The sequence below is a fragment of the Haliotis rubra genome, unplaced genomic scaffold (assembly GCF_003918875.1).
Source record: "Haliotis rubra isolate DU_JTF1 unplaced genomic scaffold, ASM391887v1 Scf29, whole genome shotgun sequence".
NCBI lineage: Eukaryota > Metazoa > Mollusca > Gastropoda > Lepetellida > Haliotidae > Haliotis > Haliotis rubra.
In genome coordinates this window covers 3,183,073-3,207,140 of record NW_025766957.1, presented here as the reverse complement: position 1 = coordinate 3,207,140, position 24,068 = coordinate 3,183,073, and the positions used below count along the sequence as shown (strand labels likewise).

The 24,068-nt window shown below is 38.4% G+C and overlaps 1 protein-coding gene across 2 annotated transcripts in view; it reads right to left on the bottom strand.

Moving 5' to 3' along the window:
* LOC124281850 (vacuolar protein sorting-associated protein 18 homolog) overlaps nucleotides 1-18,970 on the bottom strand; it is a 29,350-nt gene extending 10,380 nt beyond the window's left edge. Inside the window, exons 1-19 of one of the 2 annotated variants that reach the window (XM_046717853.1) lie at nucleotides 18,850-18,970; nucleotides 18,160-18,268; nucleotides 17,699-17,772; nucleotides 17,314-17,423; nucleotides 16,454-16,602; nucleotides 14,592-14,676; nucleotides 13,733-13,812; nucleotides 11,502-11,528; nucleotides 10,351-10,463; nucleotides 9,259-9,347; nucleotides 8,561-8,665; nucleotides 8,187-8,268; nucleotides 7,746-7,832; nucleotides 6,430-6,487; nucleotides 5,958-6,122; nucleotides 4,383-4,447; nucleotides 3,933-4,068; nucleotides 3,480-3,632; nucleotides 795-888 (exon numbers count right to left, since the gene is read on the bottom strand). In XM_046717853.1, coding sequence (XP_046573809.1) covers nucleotides 795-888; nucleotides 3,480-3,632; nucleotides 3,933-4,068; nucleotides 4,383-4,447; nucleotides 5,958-6,122; nucleotides 6,430-6,487; nucleotides 7,746-7,832; nucleotides 8,187-8,268; nucleotides 8,561-8,665; nucleotides 9,259-9,347; nucleotides 10,351-10,463; nucleotides 11,502-11,528; nucleotides 13,733-13,812; nucleotides 14,592-14,676; nucleotides 16,454-16,602; nucleotides 17,314-17,423; nucleotides 17,699-17,772; nucleotides 18,160-18,249 — 1,762 coding nt within the window. In that variant the 5' untranslated portion in view covers nucleotides 18,250-18,268; nucleotides 18,850-18,970. The remainder of the gene's footprint in view (nucleotides 1-794; nucleotides 889-3,479; nucleotides 3,633-3,932; nucleotides 4,069-4,382; nucleotides 4,448-5,957; nucleotides 6,123-6,429; nucleotides 6,488-7,745; nucleotides 7,833-8,186; nucleotides 8,269-8,560; nucleotides 8,666-9,258; nucleotides 9,348-10,350; nucleotides 10,464-11,501; nucleotides 11,529-13,732; nucleotides 13,813-14,591; nucleotides 14,677-16,453; nucleotides 16,603-17,313; nucleotides 17,424-17,698; nucleotides 17,773-18,159; nucleotides 18,269-18,849) is intronic. The other variant, XM_046717854.1, reaches the window with a different exon arrangement.
* Nucleotides 18,971-24,068: the final 5,098 nt, after the last annotated feature.

Here is a 24,068-nt window from a genome sequence, read left to right as displayed (position 1 = left end):
GTGTAGCATAGGTATTGTGCTGACAAACACATGATCATCACCAGGGTGAACATGGGATTCAAACCGATGAGCATCAGATCCTGGCATGAATAAGGGATGCAACTCTGCACAGTGTTTAAGCATGAAAGTCAAGAGGACCTAGTCACAACCCACATGCTGAAAGTTATAAGTTTTATAGGGAACCTAGATTCAGTGCAATAGGAAGAAACTTCAAGAACACTATGTGGCAGTAAAAACTGGTACATAATGCTAAACAATGTTGTGACTGTACTACATTGTTTCTGTTAAGATTCAATAGTTAGAGAATAATAACCCACGAGGTACGAGTGATTACAGAAAATATGGGAAATACGAGTGAAATTTATGTTCACTGTCCTGAGCTTTATACTGCCATTTCGTACTTCCACTCTCTATATATTTATTTCTAATAAATTTGCCAAGCTTTGCACTGATTTGTAGACCACATTAATTTTAAATTACATTTGTTAACTGTATAACATGTTGTTCATAATGAATTCTTCTGCGTACAGGGGTTGGTGGGGTAGCCTAATGGTTAAAGCGTTTGCTCGTCACGCCAAAGACCTGGGTTCGAATCCCCACATGGATACAGTGTGTGAAGCCCATTTCTGGTGTCCCCTGCCATAATATTCATAAAAGCCGCATAAAGCTAAACTCAATCAATCTTCTGCATACAAATTTCTGAGTTAACTTATTGTTTCAACATGAAATGGACAAATAATCCTAAAGAAATTCCAAATGTCCAGCAGTGACACAGTGGTAAGAAGGGGACTGACCTTTCATCAATACAGCAAAGAAGACCATGTCCTCCACATCACCATGACTAGCTATCAGGTCGTACACAACCCCACGGTTGTTGGACGCTGTCTCCTATAGCAGAATATTAGCATTATTATTCAACTGTCATGTGAATTGTGTGTTACTTACAGACAATATATTGGCTACATTCTGCAAAAATCAAAACATCTCAAATTTCGGCCTACCTTTAGAATACAGCACCACAAACTTTAAAAATACGTCATAATACCCTTTTACGTAATGTAATGTGATCTTGTTCGAAAGCACGTTCTCGATACAATGCCCTATGACGCCTGCATGGCAACACGGTTGTCTGGCTCAGCGAGTGCGTATAAGCTCCGCTCACTGGTGTTTCATCTCTACGAGCTATATCATTGCATAAGCCCAACGATGTTGAGAGTTTCAAGTAGTTGTATACCGGCGGATGCGCAATATTTTGCAAGCACCAGTTTGAAATATTTTTCTTTTTTCACTAATACGCTCATATTTATTTGTATTACGGGCTGCTGAGGTGTTATGTTTTGTGTGTTTTGTATTTTGTAATTTTTTAAATTTACATATATATTTTTGTCATTCAGTAATTTGCACCACTACATAGAAAAGTGTTTTATTAGTATTTTATTTTTCGAAGCGGTACAAATGCATTACACTAGACACGTCAGTCGTGTTTGTGCCGGTTCGGTCAATGCATTCTATTTATTAGGATTAATTCAAGGGATTGGGGTTAGGGTTAGGGTTAGGGTTAGGGCTAGGGCTTAGGGCTTAGGGTTAGGGCTAGGGCTTAGGGCTTAGGGTTAGGGTTAGGGTTGGGGTCCTAATGCAATATAGTAGGTACATGTCCGGTGGTTCGGTCAATGCATTCTATTTATTAGGATTATTTCAAGGGGTTAGGGTTAGGGTTAGGGCTGAGGGTTTAGGGTTTAGGGTTTAGGGTTTAGGGTTTAGGGTTAGGGTTAGGGTTAGGGTTAGGGTTAGGGACCTAATCCAATATAGCAGGTACATGTCCGGTGTAATACGTGAGTACCATTTGTTGTTTTTCTTTTTTGCATTTTAATACTTTTTTTTCACTCAAAAGCGGGAAACCCAAAACGCGTCGAAAGTACATTATGAAATGGGTTAATGTAGAAATTTTGGGCTAATGGAAATTGGCCTGGAATTTGCACTCAAGCCTCTTTCACACGCAACATAAATTTTGTTCAGTAATGATTCGAAGGCTAACTCACCCTCGTGCCGTCACTACACATGCTCCTGTCTCCCTCGTTCCTTAGTGCGATCCACATTATCCTTACAGTGTTCCCTACATCACTTTTCTGTCACAAAATCACCGATTTATATAAAAAGCGTCATTCATGCATGCACCGTGAAATGTACGTCTGACGCCTGACGTCAACAACCCTTTTCAGTTTGAGGCATATCGGCTCATTCCACGCCACACGTTAATTTGTAGATTACGGAATGGGACGAGTGTGCCAAATGGCATCGGATCCATTCGGCAATTGTCCCGAAGAATAAAATCACGTGACACCAAGTCTACCCGTAGCATTCGTAATTGTCCGTGACCTATTCGACTCTTTCCGTTCATTTCCGTGACGTCACAGGAATGACTCGATAAATTTGCACATTATGCAATAGTGTGGACGTAGCTCAGTCGGTTAGCTGTCGAGCTAACAATCCGAAGGTCGCGGGTTCGCGTCCGACGGATTCTCACAAACTGGTTGCTTGTCTTACTGACATGTGACCTACGGCAGAGATTGTCTTCACGAGAGAAGTTGTGGTGCTGTATTCTAAAGGTGCTCCCAAATTTCTCATTAACCATTTATGATGACACCTTCGACCAAGTTTCATTCAAATTACAAATTGTATGAAGTAAAAAAATGATTGCATTTTTATAGACACGAACACAGAAGTACTTATCAAAATCCAGATGAACACTTGTGAAATCACAATAAAGAACAGATATATAAATAAGATAACCTGACCAACCCTTGGAACCATTCCTTTTGGTCTCATAATCTCAAATTACCCGCCCTTGATTCCCATGTCCTTGTTTGATTGGCTACTCTACTTGGTCTAAATAACCTATCACATTGTGAGTTACAAACAAGCCTCAATATTAGGGTTGCCATTATCAACAACATGGCAGGCAGTCCTACTGATTATGACTGACATGCAAAAGAAGGCTCTTAAACATCTTTTTGATGGAAAGAATATCTTCATGTCCATTAAAACTGGCAGTTAACTAGGTTCCTGCTTCATAGGAATAACCTTCTTGACCCTTAACCCTATGGACATATGACTGATTGGTAAGAAGCTGAGGAAAATCAAGGGCAGGTAATTTGTGATCACAAGAACCTTGCGAATCGATCCAAGGGTAAGTACAGGTTTAGTGAAATGCAAGCCCTGGAAATATGGAGGATTGTGGAAATCCAGATACACCAGTTGTTTTCTCCCAAAATCAAGCTATGTTACATACATGATATAAGCCAATAGTCCAAATAGAAAAGTTGGATCTGACCAGTTGTGTCTACACCTGTAAATGATCAGCAACTCAAGCTACTTCAAGCCTACTTGTATAAATTAAGTAATCTCAGCAAATAACTGTTGTTACATTTAATCAGTGGAAAAGGATCCTTGTTAAGTCAGATTTAGCATATGGCACTGACCTTGACCCTGGTCTGACCAAGGAACTTTCGGAACTCTTCCTGTATGCGCATGTAGTCGTCAGAGTCATCCATGCCTTGCTCCTTCAGCTCCCCAAGCTGGTTGAGGTACAGCTCGATCAGCCACGTCACAAGCATCGTCATCTGCGTCTTGTCCTGCAACCATATATGGTTTGTCTGGCATTGACCGCGAACTACACCCAACATGGTTTCTCAAGCACTGTGGGCTAATATTATAAATTGTTTAGACCCCTATGATATCGCATGGGTTTCAATTTCAAATATTTTATGCTATTAGCAAAAATGACACTGCAAGTGGAAAAATGACAAATTTAAACATTCACCGCAACATAAGTTCACTTGAAGTCTTAGTTCAACTGAGCAAACAAAGATAATACTGAAATAAAAATAAAATTTTAAGTGTAAGACTGTAACATGACAATATCTTTTCCTTACACTTTGTCGTAAAGCAGACATTTTTTTCTGTACAAAGGTTTTGAGGGCTTCTTTCTGTGGAAGTCGGATAAACTTGAGGGCGATCTCTTCAAATGAATTCTGTGTTTCTGCATACATGGCAGCACTGGCTTCATATCTGGAATGTTGAAATTGATTAATGCCATTCGATGGGTGCTGAAGATCATTTATACTGGTCATCTATAATGAGCCACAGCTAATTCTCTGTAAGAATGAACTCTTCTTTATTTACTCGCAGCAGTGTGAAAACAGACCATCCACAGAACAGCCTCTTATCACACTTTTATGCAACACTTTTTTATTTGTTTCACAGATTTTTTGTTTTAATTATAGTATTTTAAATATCTTACTTAATTAATAGCAAAAAGTAAATGAGTACTTTTAAAACAGTTTACGTACTTATGTAATTGTAATGACATTTAGTTCACTTACTTTCTGTTTTCAAAGAGGTATTCAGCTTGCTTGGTTAACACCTTGTCCAACTGTGATGGATTATCCTGTGTAGATATAGAATCATTACAGTTACAAGCATTCACAACATAGAGTCTGTATGAAAAATACATGTTCATTTACTGTATATATACTTTTCAAACCCCATTTCTTTAAGATAATTATTCTTGACTCATCCTACCCGTGAAGATCCTGGTTAGAATTGGCCTTCAGCAACCTATGCTTGTCGTAAAAGGCAACTAACAGGGTCGGGTGGTCAGGCTCGCTGACATGGTTGACACATGTCATCGGATCCAAATTGTGAAGACCAATGCTTGTGCTGTTGATCACTGGATTGTCTGGTCCAGACTCGATTATTTACAGACTGATGCCATAATGCTGGAATATAGCTGAGTGTGGTGTTAAACAACAAACCAACAAACCAACTCGACTCATCCACACTCCCAGCTTCATTTTTGAGTCAGATATGCAAAAAAACAGACATGCAATCAGATTACAGATTGGGTGGGAGAACTTTTGATGCTGATAACGGAAATACATTGTCCAAGGCATATTTGTGTTTGTGAGAAACCACATCTGAGGCCCAAGTCAGAGAGCCCAGTCTCATGTGTCCGATTGGCACATATTACAAATTATTGTGATCTGACAAGAACAGGGAGCATAGTCCAGTAATGCTGGTCTAAAAGTGAGTGAGTTTAGTTTTACACCACACTCAGCAATATTCCAGCTATATGATCATGGTCTGTAAATAATTGAGTCTGGACCAGACAATCCAGTGATCAACAGTGTGTCAACCAAGTCAGTAAGCATGTACACCTGATCCTTTTTACGACAAACATGGGTTACTGAAGATCAATTCTAACCCGAATCTGTTCTAAAACAGCGATTGCCATGTTATAGTGTACATAGATGGAACATGCAGAAAGTGGTTATCACTGGATCTGACTGATACGGTAGCAAATAGGTCCCATGTTTGCAACAGAATGGAGACATTACACACATGATGATCAGCGTTATACAATCTATGAATTGATGTACTGTCATTACAGGATTCAACACAGACAATCTAAGAGTCAGGTCAAACTGACATAGCAACATCTTAGTGTTGCCATTAGTGCAAAACATGTTGCAATGACCAAAGTATAATTCTCATTTACATGAATATGTGTCACAGTTTCCGTAATGATTTCTAAAAGTTTTGTCGTTTTTAAAAAACAATGTACATCGTAGCTCATCCTTAGGTTCAAGTCATGCAAGACTAACTTAGTTTATGTAAACCTAATGATGCAACAAATCTGTGGGGCATTTTTTGCCTTCAATTTCTGAAAAAGTCCTCATATGGAGACAGCAAAATACCAGTGTGTTTCAAACAAGTCTACAAATAATGTGGTTTATGGCATCAATTAGTACACATTTTCAATCCATACAAAAAGGTCTTTGGTAGTCTGAAGGTAGTAACTTTGAACTGAAAAATATGTCTACAAACAACACATTCCAAAACCAGTAAGGTTCACACAAACATCTGATCTATCACAGTTTGCTTTAACTGATGAGTACCTTGCAGTATTCTCTGGCCAGTTCAAACTGCCCCTTGTCCAGGTACATCTGCCAGACGTCACGCGCCTCCTTCACAATCTTGTACTTGAATACACTGTTGGTAGTGTAGGTCCACACCTGACCTCGGATCGGATCTTTGCAGCAGCCCAGCAGTCTACCAAACCTCTGTCACATAGAAAACATGTCGTTTGTTAGTTTAACACACTAACTCAGCAATATTCCACCTATATGTCATCAGTCCATAAATAATCAACTTTGAACCAGATAATCCAGTGATACATATTGGGAACAATGATCCACTGTCAGGGAGGACGTGCATCAACCAAGTCACAGATCCTTACAGCTCAGCTGATCTCTCCATTTGAGATCAGGGAAAACACATTTTCTTTGAAAAAAGACTTATGAATTATGAAAAACACAATCACAATTGTAAATTAATGTTGAACCTTTGTAATACTTTTTCCTTACTTACCTCCACATATACATCATCGTATATAAGTTGTTCGTTCAGCACACACACAGCTTTTAATCTGCAAAGGTAAAGACGGGCACAGTCAGTAAGGGATCCTGTCAAAAATTGATGCAGGTTAAAAAAATACTGTTTGGTTGTTTGGTTTGGGGAGTGGTAACATAGAGGTGTTGGGTGGTTAATAAACCCCATCTAGTATTGGTATTGAGTGAGTTAATAATTCACAATATTCCAGCATTAGTGTCGCAGTGAGTGAGTGAGTGACTTGAGTTAAATGTCGCTTTGCACAGTTATCCAGTAATGTCACAGTCGTTCAGCTCAATGTTGGAGGAAAGCCCCAACAATCATAGGTACAGTGCTCACATAACCATAATGGTGACAACAGATTGTAACCCCCAATCATAGATATCTGTCATGGCCAAGCAACCAACTCTGCACTGAGTAATAACCAAGTTTGACCATACCAACAAGCTGCTGTAAGCTTGATGATAGATATGTAATCGGAGTGATGACTTGGTAAAAGCTAAGTCACTCACCCTGCCTATGCATGTGGCACTGGGGACATTCATGGAATCCCCATACAATTCAAATAATCTACATTCATCAACACAAAAGGCGCATAATACTTCACTTCAGATTCCATACACAAATGTTTTGTTCACTTGTTAAAAACTGCCCTCAGCAATCTTCAAGCTCATGATTTGTTTGATGTTTAATGACACACTCAGCAATATTCCAGCTATGAGGTGGTGGTCAGTAACTAATTGAGTCTGAAAGTCTGAATCGAAACAATCTAGTGATTAACAGCAAGATTATTGATCAACACAATTGGGATATGATGACACAACCCAGCGACCCTGACCAACCGATCACGTCAGTCATCCCTTCTGACAAGCAGGGGTTGCAGAAGGCCAATTCTAACCCTGATCTTCACGGGCAGCTACATGATGCACCAGATAATCCAGTGATTGGTATACTTCACAATCAATTTTTAGGCTACAATGACACACCATCAACTATCCAGATTGCTGGGGACCAATTCTAACCTGGACCTTAACTTTGAGTGAGGGGGAGTGAGTGAGTTTACTATTACGCCACACTCAGCAATATTCCAGCTATATGGCGGTGGTCTGTAAATAATGGAATCTAGACCAGACAATCCAGTGATCAACAGCATGAGCATCGATCTGCACAATGGGGATATGATGACATGTATCAACCAAGTCAGCGAGCCTGACCACCCGATCCTGTTGGTCGCCTCGTACGACAAGCATGGGTTACTGAAAACTTTGAGAGACGACATATATTAATATTTCTACCTGTCTGGGTAAAGTATGAGTACATGGAATTCTGTGAGCAGCATTGATACAGGGGGTGCTGTTTTCTCATCTGCCTCCTTCGGGTAGCTGTGTCAGGTTAAGGATACTCTCTTTCGGACACCACAATTCAAGTCAATCTCAAAAATAATCCTTTGCATATACTTGTGACATCTATCTATCTAATGATAGCTTTCTTGTTTATTAATGTTTGACAAAATAACATTTCAAAAAGTGAAAGGTATACTTAAAAAGATCAATTATATTGTAAAATCTAACTTCATATTACTCCATATTAACCTTGAAGGTGTTCTTTTGGTCTTTATCTGTGAGCAGCATTCTGATGTTTTACAGTGAGTTCTCATGTGCTTTTGAGATTTGTGTTATCTAATAAAGTGATACAGATGTAATTGGAACTAAGAGTGAGCTACAGTTAAAGGATACGGCATGAGTTTAGCATTGGACAATACTGAGTTAGGTCCTGCTGCTCCTGTGACGTCAATATCTCCATAGTAAATACCAGGCCCTGAAACAAGGGATGGTGGGAAGCATGTTAAAGTGCACTTTTACCAGTCACAGCTTACCTAGAAGTATTCTTACAAACTGACTAAATAGAAATACATTGCAGACTTTTTCAATTTGAATTGGCAAAATAGCAAACTTTTTCAATCAAATTATCTGAATTAACACTATTCTAGGATGTTTATGTACTGCAATGTTAGACACAGACACTAGTCCACTTGTTTGGGAAGGGCTAATTCTTCATGCAAAATCGCTTTGTGTTACTTTATATGTCTACTATAGCAATGAAAGAGAACCTGTCATCCAGGCAAACTTTGTAGCCGCCTGGCGGAACTTGGGGAAGAACAAGTGCAGCTCACTGTAACCAAAGTCGCCTGGTAACTCAAGAAACTGCACTGTTTCTGAAAATATAGTTAGATTCATGAAACATTAAACACCTTTCTATTTAAATATACACTTTACTTATCCTGAAAATTCGTTTTGTGTGGCATTGAAAGATAAAAGAAAATCCCCATGGAGCACTTTACGTGAGAAATTAAGTGATACAAACATGATACAAACATGATACAAGCTGATGAGGATGTGAATGTTGTATTACACATGACACAATGATTCAGGATGGTCACGCACAGCTGGTCACTTGATCCTCGATATTTGGCCCAAAAAAGGGACTGATCATTTGATATTGGGCAGTGAAGGAGATTCTGTATTTCCTTCCAGAACAAAATAATTTGTCCCCGAAATATGTTGTATGTCCTTGAAAAAACCATGTAGAACACAAAATAATTACCAGTCATCCATTCTTCACCAAAAAAAAAGCACATTAAAAACGAGTAACCAATAAATCCTGTCAAAACAATCCCAGGCTCCCACCAGAATATGTTATTTGGGGCCCGTTTTAATTAAGGGGTAGATGTAACATTCTGCCTCTAGAGATAATCAGACAAACACTGTGATCATGAATCTGGTGTTTCCAGTATCTTGTGTTCCTTACCCACGCCTGTTTCATACTGCTGGAAGAGGGACATGAACATGGGAGGCTCGGCAGACGTGGACACTGTCCCGATAAACTGGTACAGACGACTGAAAATGAAAGGTAAAAAGAGTTATACAAATCCCCAAAACAACTGGCAAACAGAAAAGAAAATGCTGATTTGTCTGGTGAAGGTGATGAATATGCATGAGAGTGAGTGAGTGAGTGAGTTTAGTTTTACGCCGCTTTTAGCAATATGCCAGCAATATCACGTTGGTGGACACCAGAAATGGGCTTCACACATTGTACCCATGTGGGGAATCGAACCCCGGTCTTCGGCGTGACGATCAAACACTTTAACCGCTAAGCTACCCCACCGCCCCAATATGCATGAGAGACATGGTCCATGAAATTATGGGGGTGAAAGGTATGGACTACCACATGTGCTAAGTGCTATTGCAGAGCATTATATAAGAGTATCACAGCAACCAACATTATTGTGATTAGAGTGAGTGAGTAAGTTTGGTTTTACGCTGCTTTTAGCAATATTCCAGCAACATCACGGCGGGGGACACCAGGAATGGGCTTCACACAATGTACCCATGTGGGGATTCGAACACGGGTCCTTGGCGTGACGAACCAACGCTTTAACCACTAGGCTACCCCACCGCCCCTATTGTGATTAGATATGATTTTGACATCAAATGTACACATTCTGACATCTAGTATATGATGGAGGCTGATGGAGACACTACAAAGCTGTCACCAGGTATTTGTTTGCTGTTTAATGGAGCACTCAGCAATATTCCAGCCATATGGTGGTGGCATGTAAACAACTGAGTCTGGACCAGACAATCCAGTGATCAACAGCATGAGCATCAATCGATGCATTGGGGATATGATGACATGTCTCAACCAAGTCAGCGAGTCTGACCACCTGATGCCGTTAGTTACAACAAACACGAGCTGCTGAAGATCAATTTTAACCCGGATCTGTTACCAGATGAATGTGCTTTTGAGAGAAGTAACACATTATATCACTTTGTGGAAATGCTCATATTTTTCAAGTGTCGGTTGGAGTATAAGGTTGTTCACTATATTGAATGTGCTCACCCTGGGGTGGTTGCAAGAATGTAGTAGCGATATTCTGTCATCGTAGTTGACGGCAGACGATCAAATTGAAGACTCGTCACTGGCTGAGGCTTATCTCTACCCAGGTTGAACATCTGACAAGTAAAAATACAAAATCTCACAAAAGGCAAATATTTAATAAACATGATAAAAGTAAAAGATCAAATACACTCAACTTCAAAATTTTAAGACTTGGGACAAGAAAGCCAATGTTTAATTTCTAAAACAGGTCATACATATTATACCTACTGCAAGATAGAAAACTTGGGATTTCAAGTTTATAGGGGTGAGCGGGTGGGACTAGTTCAACTAACCTTCAAGATGACAACTAACCGTCCTTATTTTTGTCTAATGTCGAGAGACATATAAGGAAGCAGATATATGAATTTTCTAAGGCCTACCTGCAAGGGAGTAGAACCGAAGGTTTGTCCAAGTACCAATATTGGTTAAAGCTACTACCGGTATGTTGGTGAACGAGTCAACTATTAACTAAAATATAATTTGTCACATTACATTTAACTAATCTGTTGCCTTCACATACAAAAGCAAACATATTTTCATGCTTATTGCAGTATATGATTATTGTGTTTATGTTGAGTGGTGACCTTTCTCCAGGACATTATAATTTGGTATAAATTTCAAGGGTGAGCTCTGGGGCGGGGCACCAAAATTCAATGGTGGGATTCTCGTAATACTTACTTGTTACTGCAGAAAAGATTATTGGAACCTCATGGATTACAGTCACCACATCGTTACTGGTTTACAGTTAAACATTCTCAGTGTTTTGTGGCATGAATGTAAGGCAGCTGATAAGCAAATAACTTTCTGTGATCTCAATCAGAATTTCGGTGAAATCAGAAGAAGAAGGCTTCGTAAAAGTATAAAATTTCAAAATGTGGCAGCAGCAACTAAACAATTGCAACAAATTCACATATACTATCATTCAACATAAATTGTATACTCCAAAACAAAACTAGTGAATTTCATCCAGGTGGAAAATAAACACACTGTAAACAGACATATCAAGATAAACACAGTTCAAAAACACAAATTTGCCTGATGTGGAGATGGGTAATGGCAAGACATACATAAATTACTGACATAGCATGGACAACAGAACCAGACAATCTTACCTCGTGAGGTTTCGTTGCAAGCTTTAACTGAACAAAGTATTGAGATAAGGGGAGGTTACTCCAAAACAAGTCCATTGTGAATTGCATTATATTGTCTGGTAATACAAGAGTTAGATTTCTCTAGTTGTCCATAGATTCAACATACACCAAGAAATGTAACTGATGAAGATGGATTTCATCGGGTAACTGACCAACAGAACTCAGGTCTGCAGCAATCTCTGCAACTGCGAATGATAATTAGTAGGGCTGCGAAATAGCGCATTATAACCAGTTTACTGGTATTTACCGGTTCAGACATAAAAACGATATGTATTGCGATACGTTGATCGAAAACTGGTATTTTGACACGCATTCAAAAAACTTCGTAAAACTTGGAAATCTTCAGATATTTCGGTTTTTCACACCAGAAGTTGTGCATTTGTTGTAAAATGGCGAACAACGAACAAATTATTGTGGTGCCAAATACTAGGGCAAAGGCTTCAGTAAGGCACCAGTTTTGGTTGAAAAAGTTCACGGTAGATGGAACTAGTTTATAAAAGCACAGGCAAACTGTAATGCAAATAGGGTTGCGCAACAAAGAGAAAATGACCAGTCTTCCTATATGCGAGTGAAGCGAGCAAAGGTTGGCAACATACTTCCCCCGCTTGGGTTCGAAAAATATTTTTAATATCAAAATAAAATATCGCCACCATCAAAGGTAGACACCCATTTCCTCACGGGGGCTGTGATCTCAGATTCCCAACCTCATATTTAATAAGTACTCACGTAAAACATATCTAATGCAACATTTTAAGCGCCACTCATCCCACATCAAATCGTTCTTCGCCTCCATTACCCCTGCCAGCTTCCGGTTCAATAATAATAAAGTTCTCTTTAAATAATTATGTTTGGTGTTTGAATGGATTGTTTGGTTATGAGACATGTAACTGTCAATATAAGCATAAGTTGTATTTGTTGACGTAAATCAGCTGGTAAAGAGTAAATGATATGAGTAAATTTGCACTTCATGGAAAATTTGCTCATTCGACTTTTAGGCACTGTCTTCATCAGCTGATGAACATCAGCAAGTACAACTTCAATCCTTAATTAACTTCTTCAAAGTACTTTGCCTAAAAACATTACAGATGGATAATAATTTTGAAATGATTTTGGGTTTGAATTTTTCTTTTAATCTCTTATTCTTGCAATCTATTATCAATTGTTTCCTTTCGTTGAATTCATGAATCATAACCTGGAACCGATGGTTTCATTCACTTGAAAAGTAAGGTAAACCCAGAAAAACTGGAACGGGAATGCAATCCAGACCCAAGTGATGCTGTAAATGGATTAATATGAATGTTCTGTGAACTGTGGGTGCTTGTTTGAGTCATACAAAGGTCAGATGAGCTGCTGAAGATAGGGTTACAACTTGAGGCAACCTGGTTGCATTTCCTATACATCCCAGTGTGAGGCTGTGTGATTTCTTTCGGTAAGTAGAGCAATCTCTTTACCTTTCTGTGATCCTGTATTTATTACACAATCTGTCTAAAGGTCATATGATGATACTGTGCTAATGGGACATTATTTTTAGAATTGCCCAAATGTAGCCCTGTAACTCTCCACTCAAATGACAATGTAATCATGTAACATACAGATGCCCATTGGGAAATGAACGACAGTTAGATGGGTAGTCTTCATCTAGGTCAGGTCACTCACTGCTGTCAGTGTGGACCACTTTAATCCTTTATAGTACCATACTTCATCTGCCACAGAACTATGGCAATACTGAGATGGCACTAATATAGGAGTGTCATGATATATTGATACACTGCAATTGTTTGCCTTAACGATGCACTACAATTGTACTGTCGAGATAATGCATAACAGTTAAAAGTTTCAAAAGTCACAAATAATACATAAATTATGTGCTTCTCCTTTTTTTTCAGCGTAAATTCAAACTTGATCTGCCATGTGTTGATTAGTAAGAATTATGACCACTTCAGATGAGAGTTACTGCCATTTGTTTTTTAGCGTGATGACAGAAAGGGTTATTACTGGTTCAGACAATGTCAACAATACTTTATTCATTTCTTTTACGCAGATCAAGCCTTAGCTATCAAGCCTTAAAGTTGGTTTAATGCTATTGCAATCAAATCATATTAGTGTGGGGTACATTTGTAAACTACTGAAATAGTGAAACAGCCTCAACAGTCACCCCTAGGATATGGTGTATACAGGTACACAACCCTTACTTGTCTCAAGTACTGGTCCAGGCTCCCTTGGAAGAAACGACTGTCCTCATTGGCTGTCAGCTCCGTCTCAAATATAATGCCTGGACATAAGGTAAGTAATTACAATCGTCATGGGTTCATTAAACCTCAAAAACCTTTACAAACATTAGGGTTATGACACGGATCCTTGGCTTTCAGGTGAAATTCTGATCACTGAAATAGATATAGAACAGAGATTGCTGTTTCAAAATTGTTTATGGAAAAGAAAATATGCTTGTTAAAAAAGGAAATTAAAAAAAGGCAATGAAAAACTATCCGTCCCATATTTATCTATGACAGACATTTCAAATTTGGAGTCTCATATCACTCAAATTTGTTAGGTTTACTCCCACTGTGCCCACTTTTTGAAACAACAGAGGGATTAGGGTATAGTCTGTATCAGGCTAGTGGGCAGTGGTATATAGTATAGTCTACTTAACTCCTAAGTCATCAACTACATATTTAATTCATAAACTAGTATGTAACTGGCATTAACTCAGCAAGACATAAGTGTAATGAGTTTGAAGTAATAATGTATTAACATACAAGTGATATGCATCTTAAGAAACATCAGTATGAGTAACATCAATAACATGTCATCAACATAACCGGAAACACCAGTTAAATGAGAGTTAATCGAAGCATACTATAACTAATCCCCCAATTGTTCTACGGGTGACTGCATTTTGTTGTTTTAAGAAAAGTGGGCACAGTTGGGATACACCATATGTTAAAAGACTTTGTTGGAACAAATGAGAGTTTCCTCAAATGTATGTTTTGTCACATCTATTGAACATTATATTTGACTGATCGGCAGATCAACAAGAAATATAACCCTTACCTTTGCTTGTCCCGAGAAGTATAGCGCTGGTGGTTGCCTCGTTAGCATTCTGCCAGTTCCACCCTACAGAGTCGATCAGGTGACCCTGGAGCAAATACAGCAGAGATAGAATGACATGACCAAAATGGTCTGTAAGTAGGTCACAGCACTTCACGAGACCTTAGTACTTCCGGTGACAAACAATGTTTCATACCTTTTCAACTAAAGTACTGTCGGAAATGCTAGAAAAATGCTTTTTGACTTATATTTAAATTTCAGAGGTATTACAGTTACTTAAATAACAAATATCACTTCAAGAAACATCTACCTAATGTAGACCGAGGGAATAAATTTTGAGACATGCTCTAAAATGTGTTTTTACTGATGAAAAAACCAAAACTTAGAAAAATAAGGGGTAGTTGGACGTTATTTGAAACAAACATTAACTGCCTGTATTACGTCATCAGCATGCACGGTATCGACAGGTGAAATTGACACCTGAGCACACGCCGGCGAGAGGGTCATCTCAATAGATGTTTTCTGCAAAATGTTGAATATGTGTACGTATAGTATAATTATCAGTTATGTAAGGGACCATTTGTGTATGTGTGTTTGTTTTGAAATAAACATACGAATTACTGTACATTGGAAAGAATCCTATCACTTGTGTTATCTTATCGATTGATTGTAGAAATGTGCAACGTTTAAATATATGTTTTGCATGTCGACAGTATATTTCACTGAAAAAATATGGATGTAATTCGGTCAGTTTAATCTAGTTGTGAACATTGGCCAAAGATTTAACGAAGTCACTGGTGTAGCTTCTTTAGAATATATATATTTTTCTTCTCATAAAGTTTGTAGACCGCCCGTCTAAGCACTCCTCTGTCAAAGTTGTCAAGGATGGTTTTACGTCCCGGTTGTGCATTTGAGACGGTCCCTGTCTTGTCTGATTTGTTTACAATATTGTAAACTTGTTGGTAAGACATGCCAACAGCTCTACAAGTTCTGTAATAAACCCTTTCTAAACTAATGAAAGGTTTACCTCTGTCTTTTTTAAGCAGAAAAAAACTATAAACCTTTGCAACAATCGACTGCAAATCGTTGGCCATAGTGGACGCTGTGATAAAGATGTGCATGCATGACGGGAAACTTATTTATCAAGACTTAACAAGTATATTAATATTTCTTCAATAAAGAAAACGGTAATTAAGTAAAGTAACACAAACATTCAACATTTATTTGTTTAGGAAAAACGTTAATTCATATTTTTACACCACCTGTATTATTAGCATAAATCTAAAGACTATTTCAGATTTCTGTTGTTGAACTCTGAAAAAATCTGAAGTTGCTGTTTTGGTACCAAATTCTCTCCTGTAAACTGCCCTTTACATGCATGGGAATGTTAAATCGATTGAAATAAAAATTAGGTAGACAATAGGCGAGTTGATATATTGACAACATAGTACATTTATCACCTTTATAAAGATATTAAGGCTAAAAAGCATTTTTCTAGCATTTCCGACAGTACTTTAGTCTCAAGGTTGTCAGTTGACAGTAAGGAACTGATTGTCCTTGCAGGTATAACAAATTTCCAATCTGACCAACCCCAAACTATTACGACTGTCAGCAGCTGTGACAGCAAAAACTGGCTGCACACTTGGTCTGATCTAGTGAAGTCATATTTGGCGGTCTTGCAATTTGGAACCAGAACTAGTTCTTGAATATACACTTCACCAGAAATCTGATACTGGCAGTAAGCTGGGCCCTGTCTCACATGTCGCACGATGGTGCACGAAAAGGGAGCTGGAAACCAGCTTAGTACCGGAAGTAGTGCCTCCTCTACTATTCTAATTTTATACTGATTACTGCTGGTGCTGTACCTTGAGTTTGGCAATAGGTTTGGGCTTCTTGGAGTTCCTTGAGAGGTAGTAGTTGTCGCCACACTTCATGCTGATGATCAGGTGCTTCCCAGTGGGGTCCAGGAAGATCTTGTGAACCTTGTCATCCACAGCACGTGGGATCTCTACCTCTGTCAACAGATCATTATCAATAATGGTATTCAAAATTACTCACTGACAATCACTTCAGTTTTCTTATGAAGAAACTGGGGTTACCTGACTCAAAACTCAGTTATTTTGCAGTTTCCTGTGGAATTCTTGTCCTCATTGCATCATATTAGTCCTATTTGAGACAAAATGTGCATGGCTCCATCCACATTGTTAGAGTTATCCCTTTTCTTGCTTTTTAAAAAAGGATTTGGATTTTTAGGTTCCCTTACCAATGCTGAGAGCAATGAATCTTTTATTATGGACAAGGTTTGGGTCAAATACGAACTCCTTGAATGCCATGTTTAATTTGATTTCAAACACTCTTAAAGTGTATCTAAGTATTAACCCTTACACTTTACCCTGTAACAGACAGGTCTAAAACTCTAAGGCAATAAATATACTGAGAGAACAAATGAAGGATCACAAGAACAATCAAGCTCTGAATAGCGCTGTGGTGATGAAAACCGGAAAATATTAAAGGAACACTTGAAGTTTCCTGTGATCCTTTATTTGTTTCTCTCAGTATATTTGTGTTTCAATCATAAGGACAACTTATCGCTTTAAAAGACTGTTGTCCTATTCCCAAATCTAGACTTGAGCATTGTAAGACTAGAATGACTATAATTTAGTATAAATTCAGGACATTCATTCAGGACAGCCTTGGAGCACAAGTGTCCAACAAGTGTCCCTACCGTCAGGGTTGTCAGGGTGTTCCAGGTCCAGACGCAGCATGATGTTGGAGCTCATCACCATCACCAGGAAGTTATTGCACACATCCAGATGGGTGATGGTGTCTGGCGGCCTGCACAGAAACACAGTGTCATCGGGACTAGGGTCTATCATCATGATCAGCTGAAAACATCTTTTTCAGTTGATTTTACGTCTTACATGTGGGCTGTGATAAGAGACTCAAAATATAACATTTTGAAGTGGGGTTTACTATGTTTACAGAACAGTCAATTTATATTTTTTATGAATTCATTATGGAATGGCTGAAATATATCCTGTGTGAAGTATTATGAATGTCTCTTGAAAAAACATTCAATATCATGACCACTATAAACATTAAAGACTTACTTAAAGTTGACCTTTTTCTTGTTGAAAATAGGTGATTCAGTTTCCAGACGGGCATCAATGAAGCCAACACCAATCTGACATTATAAAATGACAAGCAAATTACAAACCACAATCATTTCAGCTACACAATGTTTACCATAGGCATATCCTTATAACAAATCATTTATCTATATTTTCTTTCACATTGTTTTCTGTCAGTTTTCAAATATGCATGTGTTTCAATTTGGCTAGAAATGATCTCTTCTTTGTTTTCCTCATAAAATTCAAATGCCTGAAAAATGGAAGATATCATGGGCTGCAACATACTAAAAGAATCAGCAGAGGAAAGCTACATATTGTATTGAAAGTTCTTATGCTAATACAAATATTGTTTGTATGTTTGATTTATTTAAGTCATGTTGATTTATTGCACAAGAGAAATAATAAAACATAGAATATTAATGTCACTTTATTCAACAGACCGGTTCTTGTAGACTTTGTGCAGGTGACTGTCTGATTCCTGAAGCTTGTCGAGCTGACTCTTCCTCGTACTGGTCCAATATAGATGCCATATTACCTGCTAAAGACTACCTGAAACAGAACATGCACACCTCTGCCAGTCTTTCAAGTTAAATGATAGGCACTCTGTCATAAAAACTGTTAAATGCTTGAGCACCATTCTAAATGAATACGATCCGTGATAGTAAGTGTTAAGATTATAGGAAAAAAAACCGCATATTTTTTTCTTAACATTTGTTATAAAAATTAAAAGTAGGACTTTTTTCCGGAGGACTTTTTTGCTTAGGCAAATTTAGGACTTTTTACCGGTACTTTTTTGCCGAGGACATTTTTTCCGAACACCAGTGTCAACAGCTGTACATAGTCCGATTCAGTGTTCTGATATAACATGGTTTGACAGTGACAAGTAACGACAATCTTTTTAAAAAATGTTTGGTTCCAACCAACAAGAAAGAGTATCCGCTATATATACAGAAACAAATTCTAAAAATACTATGTTTCCAGCCTCAACAAAACTTAAGACAAAGTGTTTAGGGTGACTCCGTGCAGACGAATTTTCATGCACGAAAACCGAAGGTCTGTCCGTCAACCTCTCCTCAAGACACCCGATTAAGAAGGTTAGGTAGTTGTTGTTTGCATTAGGACAAGGTTACCTGTATATATTTCGAATGTTCACTGTCTGGTAAGAAACATTGGGTGTGAATTTGATTTTCGAACCATCTACTTCTTCTGGAAGAGGCGTAGGGCGATTTCCGCAATCACGAATTATCTCCCATATTAAACAAAGGGAGGTAAGAAGTACAACTGCAAAGATTCAACCCACAAATAGTTATCTGTGCTGATAAGTCTGTAAAAAAATATTCAGTCGCCTACTTGCATTGATAGACCCTGAACATTCGACCCACTATGTGGCCTCTTTCGACAAACAAATATCAATGGGCACTATTTTAACCCGAATCTCCATAGGGAAACTAAATTTGATCGCTGTGTGACTTGTTAGCATGTCATCCTGTTTTGGCAATCGAACCAATGAAAATGGTTTTGGCACCCTCACACAGCCAGTGCCTGGATCAGACATGATTACTGCAAGTCACTGTGATATATATGAGTTATTTTATGCTGTGTAAACAAGATACAAACATTCTCGATACACAAGATTTTTCAGAGTGATAACTATATATGTATGCGAGTATTTTGACAGATGTATGTTATTTAACACATCCATGAGGATGTTTTCGTGGTTTTGTTTTCTGTGTACGTCTTTGGTTTCTCCGTGATAGCAACAGGGTAGCTGGCATAGCTTACAGCGTTCGCTCTTCACGCCGAAGGCGCGCGCACACACGCACGCACGCACGCACACACACACACACAGACACACAGAGAGACTGACCCGTTTACTTGCAGTTCCACATTACGATACGAACAGAAGTGGACTGACCATGCGTACAGTATGAGCATCGACCTACTCTATCGAATGCAATGCTACCACAATGATGACACTGCTGCAAACTAAATTTGGTTATTCAATCGCTAATCTAACCCCTAAGACTGCAGGTAAAACATGAACACGCGTAGGCCTGGATCTGGGTGCATGGACGTATAGAGAACTGTATTTCCACAACGCACTCGGCCCCATTCCCCATGGTCTGTCTCGCAGTGCCTGAACCACATTATCATGATTATGATTACATGTAGTGTCTGTGTAAAAACAACGTCCTTCTTTCAAAGGATTAACCGCCAATACATTGATTGGTTGCCTATTATTGGCGAACTAAATTACTTTTTTTTAAAGAATGGCGGACATTAGGCAATTAGTTGCCAGGTTTGATATCTTGGGCGACCAATGGCACAATACACCAATGTGAAAAACCTGAAACGATACATCAGTTTTTCTCATATTAGACTGTTAAAAGACACATCACTTGGAACAGCTGCAGATGAATGGCATATCACTCGTTTATGTGGATATTGATGGATACATTCCTAGACCAAGGTAATAGCCTGACATTGTTGGTGTAACTTTAATCTGTTTTAATTTAAATATTTGCATTTTGTTTTTATTCATTTGTCGTAGCATTCAACAGAATCATTGTTTTCGCCGTGAAGTGTAATGAGACAGACAACATACACTCGGGCGTGTGAGCGAATTATGATTCAGCTGGCAGTCTATAAAATGTCTAGATATTACAGTCATGTTATAAATTCACTATAAGTTTTTATTAAGTTTCAAAATGCATACAAGTATGAAAATAAACTAATTAGGATTATAAGACCAAATATAAAGATGTACATTGACTAGTATCTACATACTGGTGAGTGGACGTTAACCACGTGAATGTAGCAAGAAATTTATGGCGCAGTATTGTCACTTCGACCCCAAGCTCGCTTCCGTGGAAGAAATCGTTATGTTACAAGTTGTGTCATGCAAAATCCTTTTGCTCATGATTCAAATACATATTTAACTACGAGTAGAAAGTAGTTTTGATTTTCTAACTCGATGAAAACAAACCTTAATCTCATTAATTCTTTGACAGACTTTAGCCCGTGACGTCACGATTTTTAAAAATGGCGTCGCCCTGTCGCGAACATCCGCCAGTATGAGAATAAATGCTATTTAGGTTTGTTTTCACCGAGTTACAAAATCAAAACTACTTTCTACTGGTAGAAAAACATGTATTTGACTGATGGCCAATGGGATTTTGCATGACATAGCTTATAACACAACAATTTCTCACGTGGAAGCGAGGTGGGTGTCAACATAAAACTACTTACAATATTATTGTCACTTCGACCACAGCCCCTCTTCCGAGGAAGGAATCGTTATGTTACAAGTTGTGTCATGGAAAATCTTTTTGGTCATCAATCATATACATATTTTACTACAACTTGTAAGTAGTTTTGATTCTTTAACTTCCGTGAAGCGATCTGAACACAAGTAAGATATCGTTCCAGTCTTCCACAACGCTCGCTTCGCACTCACAAACATAACCCATTTAGCACGAACTGCTGGGTCCGGTGGAAATCAATGCATGGTGACACAATCACCCAACCCCTAGGAGCAATTGACGGCGAATGTAGGAAAAAAAAGTAACAGGAAAAAACGAAACAGGAAAAAATGTAACGGAAAAAAGTAACAGGAAAAAAAGTAACAGTTTTCATATAAACACTTAATTAGGATTAGGATGAGCTGTTACTTTTTTCCTTTTCTTTTTTTCCTGTTACTTTTTTTCCGATCACCTTGACGGCAACGTAAACGATTCCGTATGTCGTCGTTGACGTCAAGAAATCAGCAAAATGACGAGCTTGTTACACACTTTATATACAACAAGCATTGTCACTAAGGTGACATAATCCCCCGCCGCAAATAATAATATCAAACTTAAAAAGTAATGAAAGGTTAAGATGAAGTTAAATGTCAACAAAAACATGACCAGTCAACCTCTCTTGATATCTTGCTCTTTAGTTGTTCAAACACACAAATATTTTCAAGACTGACTTTGACCTTGACATGAATGTCATAGTGTATGAAATATGCAAAAGTGGTACTAAAGAAATTGCTTATTGAAATACATTCAAGGGAAGTCTTGAAAGTCTATGAAGAAAATCCAGTCAATTCAGGTTAACATGCTGAAATCGTCAAAGTGTCGCAGAGACCTTGAAAATTATGTGAAGGTCACCAAAATTGACTGGTCCTAGCGCCTGCGCCTTCATTAGATGAAGCTTGGTGTCAAATATGAAGAAAGTCCAGAGAATGTTTTTTGCGATATCTTGCTGACTATCTTAACATGCAATTTAACATGCTGAAATCTTCAAAGTGTCTTTGTGACCTTGAAATTAAGTGAAGGTCACCAAAGCGACTGGACCCTGCGCCTTTCCTGGATGAAGCTTGGTGTCAAATATGAAGAAAACCTAGTGAACGGTTCTTGAGATATCTCGCTGACCAGAGTTAAACGTTAAAGTCCCCTTGTGACCTTGAGATGGAGGTCAAGTACACCAACCTGACTGGGACCTTTCTTATACTGTGATGAACCTAGGTACCAAATATGAAAGGAATTTCGTCAACGGATCTTAAGATATTCAAATTCGTACGTACGGACGGACGGAGCCTAATACTATATTCCCCGCTTCGCGCTAAACGCGCGGCGGGGGATAACTATCTGAAAATCCTTCCTCACATGACGTCACTTCCGGTTCTTTGCAGTGCTCTGGCGACAGAGTTACGTTACCTCTGTGGTTTCGGTGTATCACCATACTGCCTACAGGTTAAAAAAACATGATACGGTCCAGTGACCAGGAAGTGAAGTTAATGGGAATACACCGATCCGACCTGTTTTAACCCTGCTAAAATGAACTTGACCAGTTAGTTGGTTAATGAACTGACCTGTTCTATGGTGTCTTCCCACTCTGCTTACAGACGTTTTAAAAAAATGACAAGTGTTGGTTGGTAAGACATCTTTATTCATTCTGAGAATTCTCAGCCTTTACATGGAGACATGGATATATCATGAAAAATTGATACGTTTTACAGTCTTTTACTGGTTTCACAATTACACACAGCTGACAAGGATGTCCATTTCGTTGCCATGGACTCCGATATGTGACGGGACCCAGATAAAATGTATTTGATTATTTTTGTTTTGGTGGTATAGTATTCTTCTGTATATGTTATTTGGAACTGTAGGCAATATGGGACCTAACCGTGGTTTCGTTGGCGGGCGAGAGTGAAGCAGGCGACGTTTTGGCATCTTTTAATCGCTCGGTATTAATTAACCACAAGTTTAAGAACGAATTTGGTGTTCCGCTTAAGACTAACCATGGTTAAAAGAATACAAAAAACAACGGTTTATTTGTTCTTTAAAGTGATTATTTGCCTAATGAGCGGGTCACCCTATTATTATCCAGTTTTAAATGGATACAATTTCAAATTATAAATCTACGTTTAAGTAAAGTTTTGAATTTTTATGATCCTTAGCAAAGTGTGAGTAGTATATAAAAAAATTATATACATTCAGGGACTATAAGCGTTAGTCCACATTCTTCAGTGTCAGCAGATGTAGCCAACAGCGTCAAGGCGATGTGAGATGTGGAGAGCACATAGCTTCAGTTCGATGTGTCGGTACATATCTATTTAAACTGTGTTCTGTTACACGTGTAAATGCACATATGTATATGCGTCTAAATATCTGTCTCTTATTTTAAACGTGTATACAGCGATGTCAGGTTATATTGCCCACAACTAATGAATCAATTTTCAGCTGCCTATGCGTCATATTACGTGATTGACAATGTCCCGTCGTTGGGGAAAACTACCAGATTGTATTTTAAATAATTTTTTTGGTCCAGTGCAGCTAAACATTGTGTATGATCTCGACGTCGGGAAACGCTACACAAGGATAACCCTTCTGACAGGCCCATGGGAGGTGACTTATTTCCATATAGTTGGAAAACTGACCTTTTTTCAATGAATATAGACATCTTTATGTGTTTTCATCACATCAGAAATCCAATATTTCCAAGTGACTACTAGTCTGTCATACAGACCCTGAAACAAATATGCCCAATGCAGCCCATGCAAGTCTAGAATGGCAGGCGAGTCTAGATTACAACAGTTTCAGGGCTCCTTTTTATTATATTTTATTAACATAATTAACCATTTTTTCTGTAAAATATGTTCACTTCAGAGACCAGATGTTCGTCTAGATGATCACGAAAGAAACTGCATGCATATTAAATTGCACCCTGTCCGGATAAAGGAATCGTTATAGAGTAAGTAATTTTCTTTGTATGCATGTATAAGCGTCCGGGAAATGGGTTTTCTGGATTGACGGGGTGTTACTTCTGTAATAAATGTTTTGTTGGTGTGTGGTGGCTA